General features: G+C 44.5%; 1 protein-coding gene across 6 annotated transcripts in view; it reads right to left on the bottom strand.

Moving 5' to 3' along the window:
* Window positions 1-17,266, bottom strand: part of POLM (DNA polymerase mu) — a 376,886-nt gene that overhangs the window by 105,924 nt on the left and 253,696 nt on the right. For all 6 annotated transcript variants that reach the window (XM_069619054.1, XM_069619055.1, XM_069619051.1 and 3 more), the window contains exons 5-7: window positions 7,416-7,586; window positions 7,082-7,153; window positions 6,780-6,900 (exon numbers count right to left, since the gene is read on the bottom strand). In XM_069619054.1, coding sequence (XP_069475155.1) covers window positions 6,780-6,900; window positions 7,082-7,153; window positions 7,416-7,586 — 364 coding nt within the window. The remainder of the gene's footprint in view (window positions 1-6,779; window positions 6,901-7,081; window positions 7,154-7,415; window positions 7,587-17,266) is intronic.

Here is a 17,266-nt window from a genome sequence, read left to right as displayed (position 1 = left end):
GAGCTCCCACCAGCACCTCTCCCAGCTCCTAGCCTACCTTCCCTGACTAAATCAGCTATGAATAATGCCACCATCTCCCAATCTAAACATTACAGTGTCCTAGGGACAGTAACCTATGCCTCTTTACCATTTGCCACGGCTGATAGACACTATAGACTCAGAGCCAAATTTACCAAATTACATGAACCACTGAGATCTCTACCACCTACCAATCTGAAAACAAACTACCAGTATACTATGAAACCTAGTCATACCAATCTGCCATCGCCATATTCTACCTCTAATATAAATGCCTCCCAACCCAATAGTCGCAAGTCCAAGCCTACTGTCACCAACATAGCTAAGCCCACCCAGGCCAAAGCTGCAACTGAGGCCCTTTCCCTTAAAGGAGCAATTCCCAATGCGAGATTGCTCGTCTCCCACGCCATCGACACAGCTGACCTAATTACAGAAGGTAATCTGGACTTCCTTGCGGTTACTGAGACATGGCTGCATAATGCGGCAGGACCCTCACTTATGTTAGCCATCCCAGATGGCTATACTATATCTAGACAAGATTGTGATGGCGCACGAGGAGGCGATATCGCCATTATCTCTAAAATGTGCCTCTCCCTCAGACTAGCCCCCACCCAACTGTCACAATCTTGGGAATTTCGATCTGCTAAATTCCAGCTAAACAATTCACAATCACTTACCATTCATCTAATATATGGACCTCCTGGTCCTCTCAGCACCTTCAAGGAGGATCTGCATAATATACTTACTAATAACCTCAAACTATCCTCTCAACTACTCCTACTAGGGGACTTTAACATAGGCTTTAATGATTTCATGGACAAAAAAGTTACTGATATAGCGAATACCATTTACGCACTAGGCTTTTCTCACAAAGTTAACAAACCCACCCACTTGAAGGGGAGAACATTGGATTGGATAGCTGACTATAACTGCACTGCTACTATCTCATCCGTCCTGCCTCTACCCTGGACTGACCACTCACTGGTGTCCTTTAATTTATCTACCACCAGACCCACTCCTACGGCCCCTCTACCAGTGCCACCATGCTTAACTAGAACAAAAAGAGCATCACAGTGGACACAATTATCCCTGCTATCCTACCCACTCTAAATGCACTGCCAGAAAATCTAGATCCCAGTAATCTAGTCCATGAATTCAACAATATCATGCTCACTACCATGGACAAAATCGCCCCTCTTAAACTCAGATCAAGCAAACTCAAAGCCCATTTAAACAAATGGTTCACGCCACAACTAAGAGACCTACGCCTCCTGAAAAGAAAAAGTGAAACCAATTGGAGATTATGCCCCTCCAATGACAACAAAGCCAAATTAACTTCCCTCTCCTCACACTATAAGAATGAAGTCTGCTTGGCAAAACGCAATTCTTATGACGAACGCATTGCCAAATCTAACTCTAGCATGAAGGAACTCATTTCCATATCAAAAGAATTAGATTCACCAATAGCCACAACTTATATTTGCACTAAGGATAAGTCTTGGTGCGCAGACATCCAACAGGCACTATCAAATAAAATAAACATGCTCCAAAATAAAATACAGCAAAAGAAAGAAACCCTGAATTTACAGCACCTGCCCAATATCCCGTCGCCCAGTGATCCACCTACGGCACACAATAAATTTTACTTCACTAAAATGTCCACCCTGGAAGTAGAAAAAATGATCCTTTCGCTTAAACCCTCCAATTGCAAAGGGGACATCTGCCCAGCACAGCTAATAAAAGACGCTGCCAGAGACTTATCTCCCTTCATCTCCAAACTGATTAATGCCTCATGTACCATCCCTGCCAACCTAAAACATTCTTGGGTGCTCCCACTCCTCAAGAAACAGACATTAGACCCTCTCCTCCTCACTAACTACTGTCCCATTACCACGGTACCATTCTTACTTCAAATACTGGATAAAGCTGCTTAGATCCAGATTCAAAAACAATTGGAACTGCATAAACTCTGAAGAACTAGACAATCTGGCTTCCGCCCACTACACGGGACGGAAACTGCTTTAATTGATTTAAAAACCCAAATTGACGAGCTGAGTGACAAAGGGAAGACAACACTTCTGCTCCTACTTGATGTCTCAGCTGCATTTGGTCTAGTGGACCACAAGGTCCTCTGTAGACACCTCGACTCTGCTGCTCACTTCTCCTCTGAGGCCATCAGATGGATCGAGTCTTTCCTGAGCGAGAGAACCATAAGAGTATTCTCTCCATCGGCAGCTGCAGACCCTACCCCCATCTTGTGCGGTGTTCCTCAAGGCTCATGTGTCTCTCCAACCCTATACAACATCTTCACCAAGCCCTTGTTTGATGATCTGGACAGTCTGGGTATCATCTACACTAACTATGCAGATGATACACAGAGTCTCCTCCCGCTTTCTGGGGATCATAGTAAGGACACAGAGCTGGTGAACAGGGTATATCTTATCTAGGCATGGATGGCCACTCTTGGCCTATGCCTGAACGATAAGACTGAGCTGATAATCATGGGTACACATGCCAACATAAAAAAACTAGGCCAGGAATTTTCCTCTTTCAATATTGACGGGAATATCATCAAAGTTTCCAAGGAAGTTAAAACCCTTGGTTTCTACCTTGATTCCACTATGTCCTTTGACAAACAGGTAAAAACCCTAGCTTCCATCACTGCCTACACTTGCAAGCTGATAAGAGCTGGCAAGCCATTCCTTTCTAACGACAGCGGCATGATCCTGGCCAGAGCCTTAATACTATCCAGGATTGACTACTGTAATGCCCTATACAGTGGTGCCAATAAAGTCACCATCCGGAGGCTACACACATTACAAAATAATGCCCCGAGAGAAGCACTCGGCATAAACAAAAGAACTCATATCTCCTCCATCAGACGCCAACATAAATGGCTTTCTACCAACAACAAAATACAGTTAAAAATGATATCACTGACCCCCAAAGCCTTAAACAACAAAGCCCCTAGTTACCTCATAGATAAACTTCATAGAAGAACCTCGCTCAGACCAATTAGAGCTGGTAATGCCAATTGCCTGGCAGTACCTAGATACAGGCTTACCACAATTGGTGGTCACAGTTTCCCAGTGAAGGCTGCTAAACCTTGGAACTTGTGCCACAAAATCTGAGAGTAGACAAACCCTACCTTTACTTGAGAAAAAATGCCATCAAACATTTCATCACTACTGACCTTTAGTCTCCCTTCCTCCAGGTTGTTTCCGCATTCTGCTCAGTATACGCCTACGCGCCCAATATTCCCATTTGAACGTTGTGTCACTATTTGTAAAACATGTATAATTTATTCTATTTTTGTGAGTCAGTGTATTCTATTGCAACATGTATATTCTTGTAACTCTGTAAGCCTTGCATTTTCTTACTGCTGGGCCCGGTTACCTAAGGGTCTGGTGCGCATAAAAAGTGAATAAACAAACAAACATACATCTTAAGGACAACCTGCCATCTAGCCAATTTCTCAGATTTAAGAGGATAGTCGCTGAAGATGATACTTTCAAAATAGAAAATTAAAAAATGACCAAGGGATATTAGCAGATAGGTTACCCTAGTGATATAATCCATACTGCATGCATTATGGTGAATCAATAGCCACAGGAAAGTGTGTTAATCCCATAATCAATGACAGGATATATTCCATTTCTGTATACTCTTAAATATTCAAGCCAGAGTCACCACGTCACTAGATTGATCAAGAAAAGCTGGAGATTGATCCAACTGGACGTACAATTACAGAAACTCTTCCCAAAACCACCACTCATTGCATATAAGAGGGGCAGGAATTTCTGAGACCAGCTCATTAAGACTGAGAGACCAATTACTAATAACCTACCTATACTACACAAACGAAAGAATGGTACGTTTCCGTTCCTCAATTGCAATACTATAATCAAAGAACCATATATAAGACACCCCCGCTCCGGGGCTAAAATTAAGCTGAGAGATTTTGTCACATGCAACACCAGCTCAGTGATTTATGGTCTCAGCTGTCAGCTTTTATGTTGGCCAAACATCAAGAAGGGTTATGGAACGGTGGAACATACATAAGAGTAACATACGACCCAAAAACACCAGGTCGCCAGTTAAGAGACTGAACACAGGCATACTATTGCACAGTTAAGATGCATCATTTTGGAAGTAGTCCTTAAACCCCAGAAAGGCGGCGTTGTGGGAAGAACTTGAACCAGCGTGAACTATCCAGGATGGAGAAACTAGACTCTCACCCTGGATGGGATGAATGAGGAGTTTTATCTAGGGGTTTTCCTCTAGATTAGCCTGATGCTTGGAAAAGTAAATATGTGATGTAGAGAGGTTGCCAATTAGATTATGCTAGTAATACTAAGATTAAGACACATAACTGGGAACAGAGTGTGAACATGGCATAATCCTGTGGTCATTCATCCAGAGAGGTTCTTACCTTCCTGTAATCTTCCTGTAGTGTACCTAGTAGAGACTTATCCATCGCTGTAGCCTTTCCTATCAAATTACTGGAGCCAGCCCCATGACCTGTCTCCACCAGTCATACAGTTTCACCTCAAGAGACAATTTATAGCACCTTCCATTTTGACGAACATTTAGAGCTATGTTCCTTAACATAAATCCAGATTGGCTGTTGAAACTTCTATGTACCATCAGGACTACACACGTGCATTGGTGTTAGGGGTGTACCGAACTTCGGCTTCGAGTAAGTATTCGGCCGAATTCCGGCTGAATAAAGCTTTTTGGCTCCGGCCGAATAGTTTCTTGCTATTTGGCTCTTGCTGAATACTTTGACATTCTCATTTGAATACAATGCAACATGAACTCAGAAAGGCAAATATAGACTTCAGTTTGCAAAACTGAATAGAATTAGACCAGACAAATTGCTATCACACAGCTGAAAAATATCTTATTTTGTTATCCGCTCTTTAGGGCATGTTTTGTTACAGATTCTTAGACAAAAAAGGTGACATCTTTTATACTTAGCCTGCAACAATACAGGAACATCATTTCTTTTATATGCAATGTGCACTTTTTTCAGTTGGAAAAAACAAACTGAAAGAAATGTGCATAGATACTTTCAGTTCCCGTCATGTCACTTCCCATCGCGTACGTCATAGTCCCCCCTTTTCTTTTTTAAGGACTTTGTCCAAAACGTGATGTCATCCCGTCACGACGTGCATGCAAATAATCGCCCATTTTGGAAGTGCCTTATGGCAATTCCCGAAATGGCATTCCTGAATTACAGAACCTTGGTTAGTACAGGAGTAGGCATGTCTTGTAGCCTCCCTCTAATGGATCAAGAATCTTTTAATTTCAACTGCAGAATCTGATAGATTCAAACAAGCATGTTTCTCATTGGACACTAATCCTTGTGACTCTAAACGTGCGAGTGTCATTGCAAGTCATTTCCGAATGCAGTGAATGAATTGGATCCCATTTCAACATCTCCATTTACTATATGCCCTTATACAAGGTAAGGCTATATTTCCTTACCAATTTTTAATTCGACAGAGGTGACTGGGTCCTCCTTAAGGGACTGTTACCAATCCTTGGAATCCTTGTTTTTTTCTTTGTGTATCCATTAGGCTGGAAACATCTGTCTATGGATATGTGAATCCACGAAACTTTGAAAATAGTTGGATTCCAAGTGTACATCCAAATCAACTAAATGTGCTTATACAAGGTAAATATTCCCGAAACGCATTGAGCTTATGATTTTGTTCCTATGGTGTCCAGAGTAATATTTTTGTCTAACTTCAAATTAAAAATACTTTAGTTTATTGAAGACAATTGCTTCTGTGCTTAAAAACCTTTTCAGTGAGTGCTATACAAGAACTCTTGACCTGTTTGTAACAACTGACAGTCACAGTAGAATAGGTGTGCAGGGTACGTGAGGGGCCTTATTATTTGGATACTTATCTGTTTGTTTGCCAGCCGATACTATCTCTCTCCCGATAGGTTGGTTCACTAGACCAAATTGCCTCAATCTGTTCAAGCCCCACAGGGTATGTTCTCTTACCAACACAAACCAGTAACACACTAGCTCACGCAGCAAGTTTCAACCAGGGAGTACAATTCTTCCCAGGCATCTTAGGATAACTTAAAATCGTGCTTCCTGTAAATGAGCCCAAAGGGAAGGAGTGCTGAAGGAAAATCTGCTCACCAACCTTGCCAGCACATACCTACACCATAGTCAATTAGTGTTTCTACTTTAAGGTGACAGCCCACCCCCCCCCCCCCACAATGCGCACATATTCTTTAGTAGCTCATTGCCAATGTTGGAAGCTTTGCCCAAGCCCTGATAAAGCTGGAGTCTCAAACTGAAAAGGTGACTTCTTCATTTACACTTTACTAAAGTTCCAGTTATGATTGTTGTAGTTTGGAAGCAGACACCTACTGTTCATCACCATCACCATCATCATCATCATCACCACACACACACAGCATCAGGCTCCAATGTCACACCAGGAGCTCCTATTCAAAGCCTCGTCCTAGCATTCCAGTCTCTTGACCATTCATTCCTGCAATCTCTCAACACTCCACAATCATGCTTAGAAACGGAGGTGGACAAGTCACAACAGTACTCTCACTTGTGATCTTAATACCATTCATGACATGTACTCCTTTCAATCAACATGTCTCCCAATCCGTGGAGACCTTTTAAGCTCCTTCAAAACATACTTTTCTCCTAACTCTACGATTTCTCTATGTTCTTAACACCCACCTACAATTCTTACATTTTCTATACAACTAGCTTTCCTTACCAGCCTCCTGTTCTCTATTCAGTTTCTTTTCTTGTTTACGCAGATCATCCAATGTCCTCAGCCCCTCCTGGTACCACCTGTATGCAGTCTTCTTCCCAACGCCAAAGATACCAGTGAAGAGCTGTAGGAAAGATGCCAAAGTCTTAGGTTTCGGGAAAACTGTAAATGCCCATGATACATTTGTTTGAAAGTGCAGGACGTTCAGTCCCTTAAAAGTTGAGAGTGAAGGACCGTCTTGCACCTCCTCTGACATAAAAACCCATCTCCCTTCCACACTAAACAGAAACACAATTAAGCCATACCTTCAGGGTTCGATATCTCTCTGAATGCAATACCTGCTGCACCTCTACAGAGGTGCCTTCCTCGAGCATGTCCTGGCCAATGAGAGAGAAAAGCAGGAGGGGAAAATGTTCATTAAAATTGCTGGAGGGCAGCACACATGAACAGATACGTCACGGGTACATGACAGACGGAGAGGACGAATACATATACATGCTTTTGGAACAGGATACAGACAAAGGGTGTGTGGCTACACAATGTTGGAATACATAACATGCATATGGGGTGGGTAGGTCAACCCTGCCGTGGGAATATCCTAAGCAGTTTCGGGGGAATACATACACCATAAAGCAGTACCTGCAACACCTTCTTGGAGTGTGAACCGAAACCTGGGAGACTATTCAGCTCTTCCAAGCGCGTCAGAGCATAAGGCAGAGATCGAAGGACAGATGCCGCCCGGGAGAATGCCAAACTCCGACCCTCATTGCTGCCAAATGATGCTTCTTCTGCCAGAGTCTCCAAGGCATCCTGGGCATAAGGAAGAGGCAGTGGAGAGGAGAGAAAGATCATGTGAGAAAGAGAACACTTCAGAGAGTGAAGGCTGAGCAAAGGGATACCAGACATCAAGGGACAATAAAAGAAAGGAGGGGAAAATAGATAAGCTGAAGAAGGGAGCGACAGCATGCGAGATTCAAGAGTGTGACAGCAAACGGCTGAGGAAGCAAGATGACAAAGAGGATAATGGAGGTAAACTCAGGAAAATGAAGGAGAAGACAGTATTGAGAGCGTGCAAGACGTAGCGCAAGTCTTTCCAAAGCAGTCAGGGACACTCGGTATTGGGACTGTCTTGCGCCTAATGGCACAGAAGAACTCTGGGCAAAGGAAGCCTCTCAGATAATGTGGGATCCCAGGCAAAGCAACAACTCTAGGAAACGTGCACATAGCTAAAAATGTGAATCGGAATAAGAAGAAAGTCCCTTTACAGCCATAATACCTGCACAATATTTACACACAATTCTAAAACGCTTTTCAGAAGGTAGATAAGGAGAGGGTCAATACTCATTAAATCTAACAAGAAGCAGTATTAGCCATTAAAACAAAAAGCAAAAGCTCTTCATATATACAGGACATAGAATCTATAATCTCAGTGGTTCACCTAATTCACATATACAGGCCACTGCTCTGCTCAGGAGACCCATCCATAATGGGCACCAATGAGGGACAATCTGGAAACTTTACGGGACCTGAACATTAGAGAAGCCATTTTAAAGGCAGGTGCACTAAGGAAATCTTGTACAAGATGAACATTTTTGATTTTATGAGATTTCAATCCTGAAACCCTGTGCAAGATGTATAGGCCTGGAGTACGTGCATTAATATGAAAATGTGGAAATCTCTGTTTTCAATATCAGCGGCAGAGTGCTTTATTCTGGCTTGGATTCCATGATGACCTGACCAACAATGTAAGTTACCAAGTGTGAATATTGTACGGTTATAACACATTCGCATTTCACAGATTAATTGTAGTGATTGGTACTTTTATGTCTAGTTCATTAATTGCCCAAGTTTTGGTTGTCCTTACTTTGGACAGACCTGGCACAGGTACCCCTCCAAGGCTCCAACCCATATCTCCAACTGGCCCTTCTTAATCCCATCCTTTAATTTTAGTAGGCTCTTAGTTAGATCCTTGAGCTATCCCATTATATTTAGCTTTTTCCAAACTGGCTTCTTTGCAGGTAGGCTTCTTAAAATGGTAGCATTTTCCAAATTCTGACCCTCACTAGCACACAACCCATGCCTAAGTTTGGAACTAGCTAGGCAACCCAGGCACTGGGAGAGTCATAGTTGTAATATAAGTGGCCTTGTATATCACGCTTCTGCCACCATTGCTGGCCGGACTGCGCTTGTTGCTCAAAATAGCCCTTTACCAAAGTCCAGTTTTCAATTTTGAAAACAAGATGGTACTGTTGTTTATTTGCAGAGGTTCAGAATCCAGTCAACCCCTTCTCCAGGCTGCATCTGAATTGTGGGAAATGCAAGTAGAAATTAAACCACTTGAATTTTTTGGTAAAAGAAGGAAAAGTAAAAATAAAAGTGGAAAGACCAAAACCGTTTGAAGCAGATATGCAATACAAGGGCCATCTGTAGTATCAAACCAGTTGGAAAGTAGGGGGGCACAAAAATCAAAAATAGGAAGCGTGCCAACAAAAGCCAAAGTAGAAGAAACCCTACGAAAGGATCCAAGAGATAAACAGCCTGATCTGAAGCCATCTGGGATTTTTAGACAGTGCCCAATATCTCTAAAGAATTGGCAGCAAAGTCTCTCTTAGATGGAGAACCTCAGACCTCGACCTACTCATGATGGAGTGAGACAAAGTATGCTTGAGGGTACATATGCACCACAGTCTCAAAGTAGATCTCTATATGTAACCTACCAGTATCAGAGTTAGTTTACATGGTACAGCAGGTTCTTCCTTCAATTCCACCAACCCATCACTGCATCTTCACATATGGTCCTGTAGAGATTTAGTCCAACTGTCAATGGTCTTGTGTCTTCCACCATGTAAACATGATGTGAGGCTCTCTAGTTTATATTTTCTCCAGAGCATGCTAGCCATTGTTCAAACAATAAGTCTGCAACCACATTTTCCTCCACTATTAAGAGCACCAATGGTTCATGTATGAAAACTGACAAACACCCACGTTTCTCAATCATAAAATAAGGATTTGAATTTGGTCAAATCAAGCAATTATCTATTACAATTGTAATGATACAGCCTACAGGAAAGGATTCTTAGAGGTGCACTCTTGGAGGAAGTGAACATTCACCACACACCGTGGGTCCATGGGGATATAAAGTGTAAACCATGAAAAAACATTCATGCACAACTAATCAAAAATGTAAAAAAAGTTCTCACCCTGGAACCCAGTTCTAAAACACCTACAGAAATATTAACAGAATCCACACCAGTCATTTATGGACTTCCGATTGCAGTCTTGCAACAGTACTTTGAGGTAATGGCCTGTTACTGCCACCAAGGAACCCTAGTCAACTGACTGTCTATGCCAATTAATTTTTTGAATCATTAAGTAGCTTTACATTAATTGTGATTTCTAAATACTCTTCAAGATCAGAATGTGACAACTGTGTTCCAGTCAATACACCGAGTGCAGCTGCCTCCAAATCCAGTCTCCATTCTGTGAGCTCGAGCGCTCCATCCATAACCTCAAATGCTAAATACCCAGCCACACATTTGGCGAAAACAAGCAACAAACAGGGAAAATTACCGGACTTTTTTCAGCCTGATTTTGCACATCGAAGATCCACCTTTCTGTCTTTGACCAAGTGGGTGAGGTCAATCTCCCCGAATTCACTGTCTGCGCATCATCCCTCTTCACTGCAACCACTTTCACCGATTCAGCCTAGTGCCGCCAACCTCCATGCCATAGGTCCCCCTGCTTCGTAGCTGACTATTACTCAACTGATTAGTATGCAGGAAGTGATTTCAGAGAGGTAGAAGACTTCCCTCAGAGGCGATCATCTAGAGGCCCCTTTCCTATCATGCCCACAATGTTTTCAGATAGCCTCAACATTTCTTGCATTGAAGACTATGTCACGAACAGCTCGCTATGTGGGCTGCTTGAATCATTACGTGACATGATTCAAAATGGCCCAACTTCAATTTCGGCTCACAACTTGGTTCTAAAATCTCTAGTCAAATTGTATGACAACATTTTGGCGGAACTTAAAGAGCATTCTGTAAGTTTGGTTGACATTAAACTTAAGCTGGAAAGGTGGTATGCTAATGCCCCTGTGGATATGAAATATCACACCTCTATTCTGCCATGTGAGAAAACCTCAATAGTTGTTGATTGCAATCTAGACTTCCATGATGCTTCATTTCAGTTGCTGAAGAGGCGATAGATGTGTCAGTAGTGTCAGTAGTAGCAATGCCTGCTGCGGTTCCCCCACTAGTGCTACTACTTTTTAAGGCCACCAAACCCTCCCGACCAGCCCGACAACAAAATTAAAAGAACCAAAAATAACGACTTTATAGACAAAGGAACAGTGGTTTCGAGACGGCAGCTGAACGAGGGGAGAAAGAAGGCAAACCAAGGGTGCACCAGGAGGGAGATACCCTTGACCTTTCCAGCAGAAAACCATTATTTTCCAAAGTCCTTCGGATAGAAAGGCATAAGGACACAAACAAGACTGAAAGATCCTGCATTGTGTGTCGGAGATGCCCTGGGCCCTCCTGCATGGCTGATCGAGTCAGGGAGGAGCATCAGCCGACGTGGTAACGTCCTTGGCTCCAAGATTAAAGCAGTACCAGCAAGATTAAAACAACTGTTGAGTTGGGGAAACCAATGCAAGACCGGTTTGTGTTGAAGTCAAAGATGCAAGTGGAAACATTGTATAACGAGCGCAAGAAGGGAGATTTGTAATGCGTGTGATGAAAGACGCAAGGAAAGCTGAATTGCTGATTGATGTTTGAACTAAGAGAAGAAATATACAACACCTGTGACAGAGTGGTCTGGCACCGTGAGTGTGCTCAATCGAAGGTCTCTGTAAGGTGTCCAGCTAAAATGTGAAGAGTAAAAGATAAGAATAAGAAATCAAGTGGATCGAAGTGGTGCTGCGAACGTTCAAGCAAAATCCATTGCACAATCGAAAGTCTTGGATTTTTGACACAGTCCGAGCCCAAACGAAGGAGACCAATTGAGAACATTGTGTTAAAGGGATCTGAGCCCGAACAAGGGAGATCCATGGTTCGCGCCCGTTTGAGGGACACAAACTGAATATTGTGATAAAGGGGTCCGAACCTGAAGGAGAGAGACCCATGGTAACAGTGAACCTGAGAACTTGTAAATAGGAAATACATGAGAAGAAAGGAACGTTAGTGCTTGTTTATTACGTCAGGCCCTCTGCATTAGAGACTTTGAATGGTAAAGAGACTTTGGCACAGAAGGCCCTGATGCCTATGCTTTGAACTGTATCATTGTGGCAGAGAAGCCAGAGTGTGTGCGAAGCTCGAAAGTGCCGCCTTGTCCCGTGCTGAAATCGCGGGGAAGGGAAGCCAACTGCTCAACTATCCGGACATATTCTTTCTTGAACACTTCTTTTGCATACATTGTTATCCCACACTATTTGTATTTAGATGTAAGGATTGGCAATAGGTTTATTAGTATAGGCCCTTTTATTTTAACAGACTCCACTAGTACTGCTTTATTTAATATTTTATGGTTGTAGCTTGCTCCCATCCTTTGGTTTAGGGTTAGATAGGCGTTCAACCAACCTATTGAAGTTCAATAAACACCCTTGAACTGTGATCACTTTTGCCTGTCTTCACTGTTTGATACCATGCCTTAGAGCATCCATCACAAATCCTGCCTCATTGCCAATGGAAGAAGATAAATCCCTACTAGCTATGGATATATAAATCGTTTTCAGACAAGGATAGCGGCACTAATCCCTGTAGTTCCACTGGTTGTCGTCCAGTTTCACTTGGGTCGGGCATTAGAGGTCTGCAAATATGTCCTACCAACAATTCTACGAAGAGTGGTGCCTTTTGCAGATGAAGATACACAGACCCTTCGTCCTACAGCAGATTGGTCCCGATTACCTTCAGTTCTCCATGCTGAAAGATTTATCAATAGAGGAGTCTTAAATGCTCTTTAACAATCATCATCTTCATGGATTTCTAGGGGCTACAGATTTCTGTTTGATGGTCATGAAAATAGCCTTGATTTTAATGTGTTTGATAACATTCTTTCACAGAAGGTCTGGTTGTGTAAGCAGCCCTATTTGGATGGGTATTGTTTTTTAAAGTTTGCCATCTGCGCTGCAGGTATTAGGTCAAATGACCTTTTTCAAAAAAACATAAGTGAAAAAGATTGATTTATAAAGACTACTCTCTGACTGCAGAGAGCGGTCTTTCTAAATCGAACTGTCAGCCCCTGCGCCGCACACGAGTTCATGAAGGGGTTGACAGGCGCCACGAGACCGAGTGGACGAGCTGTGGGAGTCAGAGGTAAGTGTCTGTGTGCAGTGTGTGTGTCTGTGTGCATGCGAGTGTGACAAAACGTGTGTAAGCAGAGGGGGATTGAGAGGGTTACCATCTCCAGATACACTGACTAAGGAGACAAAGGGTGGTCAGTGGCAGCCCTCTGCCTTATGGAACCACATCACAAGTTTATCCATCATATCACCTCCCTGATACAAAACAAGATTGATGAACTTGGCCCTTTCTCCATCCACCTGCCAGTTTTGCAGTGTCATTATGCTCTTTTTTTAATCTCTAACAAATGGGTTTGTGCTGGTCACTTTACAGATACAACATTACAAAGGGATGTTGTATGTAACAACCAATGCTGTATCTGAGCTGCAACTGTGAAAGTCATCTCTATACCTTGCCCAAAAGGCTAGATCTAGGCAAAGGCTGTGCGCAGAGAGGTGTATTCGGCTGCATCAGGGAAAACGAGGTTGCACTCATCATATGATGATAGTACCTCACCATACGAGGCTGAGCCGAACCTATGATAACAGTGCATGTGCATGTGCGGCTGTCACTGGGCTGTAGCTGGCAAGGGCATATTTATTTTATATATTGTTTGCTTGTTAGGCGCTTATACAATAAGAATATACTGTTTTGAAGTGCCCACAGGGCAGGGAGGGAGGGAGGGTACATTGCAACACAATATTAAGGGGGAAAATGAAGAGGGACGAACCTACTACGCCTTGTGAGTATTCAGAACGTGAAAGTGCAGAAAGGAAGAGGGGGAAAAGGGGGTAAGTGCTGGGGAGTCCGAGCTCGTGGGAGAGCCATGGAGGAAGTGCTAGGAATGCAGAGTGCTACATGGCCAGAGCTGCGGGAGGTGTAAGTGCGAGTCTCCAGAGCTGAGGGTGTGCTGATGCAATGTGTTGTGGATAGACAGGAGCTGGGAGTAATCGGTGAGGGAGGTCAAGGCCCTGAAGATGCATAAGGGCCAAGGACACTGATTGAACAACTGTGGGACTAGCAGAGGAGAGAAGGTGAGAAGGAAGAGGAAAATCTTAAGGAGCTTCCGGAATTTGAGAAGGTCCTGCTCAGGGGAAGGCTATTTCAAAGGAAGGAGCTCACAGAGGAAAGTGAGCGACCCCCTGCCCTCTTGTTAGCAAAATGCTTTACACACAGAGTTGTGGCCAGAGGAGCGAAGAGGTCTAGTGGGAGAGTATTTAGTGAGATAGAGTTGAAGATAAGGTGGTTTGCGGGCCCAGACTGCATTCCGCGGGGGATGGCACAGGTGGAGATGGAAGTAGGAGAGGAGAATGGGCCCCGGATGACTTGGGAAGAGCGGTTAGTGAGGAAAGGGGACCGCCAATCTAGTGCCCGCTCCGATACACCAAGTGTATCGTGGAGCCTTTGTATGAGGACGGAATGGTTAACTGTGTCAAATGCAGGAGAGATCAAGAAGGATAAGGACCGCTGAGGAGTTGGAGTCAAGAGAGGCGAGCAGTTCATCACAGGTGTTCAGAAGAGCAGTTTCCGTGCCTCTGGATGCTCAGAATACAGACTAATGGTCATGGAGGCCACCACCAAGTTCAGTGTGGGATTTAAGTTGGGGCAAGACCAGCTTCCCGAGAAGCTTCCCAAGGGGGGTGATGGAAATAGGGCGATAGCTGGCTGGGCAGGTAGGGTCAGAGGAATATTTTTTCAGGAGTGGGGGCACAAGTGAGTGCTTTAGGGGGTGGGGAAAGATCCTGTGGTAAAAGAGTGATTGCAGAACTCAGCGAAAGCAGGGGCAAGAGAGTCAATATTATCCTTGATGGTCCTGAATGAGCAAGGGGAGACCTGTTTAGAAGCGACCTTCATGGAGCAGACAACTCTGGTAACTTCCTCAGGTGTGAAAGAAGAAAAGGAGGAAGGAGGGGTGTGGGTGAGGGGTTTGGAGCGGGGGTAGGATGTGGTGGAGTGTAGAAAGGGAAGTCAGAATGTTCCTGTGGTTTGTCGGCAAAGTGTGAGGCCAATGCATTGCAGAGGGCCTGTGAAGGAGAAGGAGAGGAGGAGACTGCAGAGGGGTTGGCTAGGTCCCTGCAGATTTTGAAAAGTTCAGCCGAGTTATTGGATGCGTCGGAGACCCGTGCCTTAATGGGTCTCTTTTCTTTGCACGGATAGCGAGTCCATATTGCCTTTGGAGCAGGCCAGTTTGTCAGAGGATGAGCTTGAGGTTAGCCACTTCCGTTCTTCTGCCCTGCAATTTCGTTTCAGGGCTGCAAGTTCGGAGTCGTACCAACAGTTACGCTGTGGGGCAGGTTTCAGACAAATCCTCATGACTGGGGCAAGAATGTCAAGGGCGTTGGTGATGGACAAGTGTAGGTTGCTGAGGGCAGAGTCAGAGGTTTAAGTCAGAGGTGGCAGGGTGAGGGGGTAGGTAGGTGGGGTCCAAGGCAGCTGGAGTCACTCATTGCATCGGGCGGTTATCATTGAACGAGGTTGGTGCGACTTTTGGGGCGGCGGTAAGGGGGCCAATGGGACCCAGGTGAGAGGAGATGGTGGTCAGACCAGGATACAGGGGTGACTAATAGGGGGGGGGGGTCAGAGTGTATGAGGGCATCCAGAGTGCGTCCAGCTGTGTGGGTTGGTCCAGAAGGGAGAATGGAGAGGGAAGGCGAGAAGCAGACATCAGTGAATAGAGAGGTTGAAGAGCCAGCGGAGTCCAATTGAATGTTGAAGTCACCCAGGAGGAGAAGGTTAGAAGTGGAAGCAAGTAAAGAAGAGCAGAAGTCAGCCTATTCAGAGAGGAATAGGGCGACAGCGCCTGGATGATGGTAGATGGTATTAGTGGTCAGGGTGGAGGTGGGAGAGGTGACCATCTTGCAGACCAGGCTTTCAAAAGAGGAATAGCTCTGGGTAGGTAAGATGGAGGCAGGCACCAAACTCAGGGGAAATTAAGGCAACCCCCCACCCCCTGCCAGTGCGGTGAGGTCGAGGCTTGGAGATGATCTTGAATCCAAGAGGGAGGAGCTAGGAGGGAGTCAAAGACAGTGACTGAGCTGGCATTGAACCAAGTCTCGGTAAGCGCGAGAATGTCAAGGTCAATGTCTTCAAGAAGGAGACAGATGTCAGAAGTGTTTGTTGGCTGGGTGGGAGTTAAGAGTCGCCAGGTGGAGGTGGTCAGTGCTTTCGAGGGTTTTCTGAGGTGGGGTACTGGGGCGTGGTAAACCATTCTGAGGAGGGGGAAGAGAGTAGAAAGGGGAGATCTAGGTGAGGGAATTAAGTTAATGAGAGAAGGCAGAATGCGGTCAATGAGTAGGAGGTTGGGTTGTGGGCCCTGAACCAGGATGGTGCCCGAGTGATAGACATTAACAAAGCAACAAGGGCATGCAAAGCCCATCAAGAGGACTTCCCCCTTGGTGCCACTGTTAATGGAGGAGTGTGTGGAAGGAGAGAGAGTGGAGATGAGATGGGGAGTCCAGCGATCAGGAGAGGGGATAGAGAAAAGGATATCAGTGAAAACCTCTCTAGAAGAAGCACTGACATAGGTGTCTGCAATGAGAAGTCCCGGGTTTGCACTCAGGATATCTTTTATATGCTTTTTCTTACCCGACTGAGAGGGATGGGGGATAAGAGATAATGTAGCAGTTCGAGAATACAGGAGAGATCGAGAGAGCCATAGGAAAGCAGAGGTTTAAGTCAAGGAGTGAGAGAGTACTGTACAGCTCTGGCTAACTCACTAGGAGGCCTAGTAGGTTGCGTGAGAGAGAATTAGATGGAGCACAGGGAAACAGAAGCACCCAAATTCGAATTTAAGCAGCATACCCCAAATAAAACGATTTTAAATGCAGCAAACACTGAATGCAGATGGTGCACAGGGAAATGGAAGCACTGATATACATGTATGAAAGAAGTAAACGTAGTAAAAAGGAATGAGGTTAGTTAAGATAATGAATTGAGAGTAGAGCATTGGCAATGCCTCAGGAGAGTTAGAAATGGTAGAACAGCCACACCCACAATCATTACTGCTGATGGTAGAACGCCTTTTATCCAGAGACAGAGGAGCACTCCGGGAATTAGTCAGCGGGGACGCAGCATAGTTAGATTAGAGTTTTCTATGGCTCTCCAGGCCCTCCAAGGCCCGGACAGGCACAGACAGGCTCCTTAGAAAGTGAGCCTTTGAAACAGGGGCTTCCGGCTCCTGATTGGCTAGCAATGGAGAAGGCAGGCCAA

The sequence above is a fragment of the Ambystoma mexicanum genome, chromosome 10 (assembly GCF_040938575.1).
Source record: "Ambystoma mexicanum isolate Mex_15411 chromosome 10, UKY_AmexF1_1, whole genome shotgun sequence".
Classification (NCBI taxonomy): Eukaryota; Metazoa; Chordata; class Amphibia; order Caudata; family Ambystomatidae; genus Ambystoma; species Ambystoma mexicanum.
The sequence above is the reverse complement of the archived record's forward strand: the minus strand, read 5'-3'. Positions and strand labels throughout refer to the sequence as shown.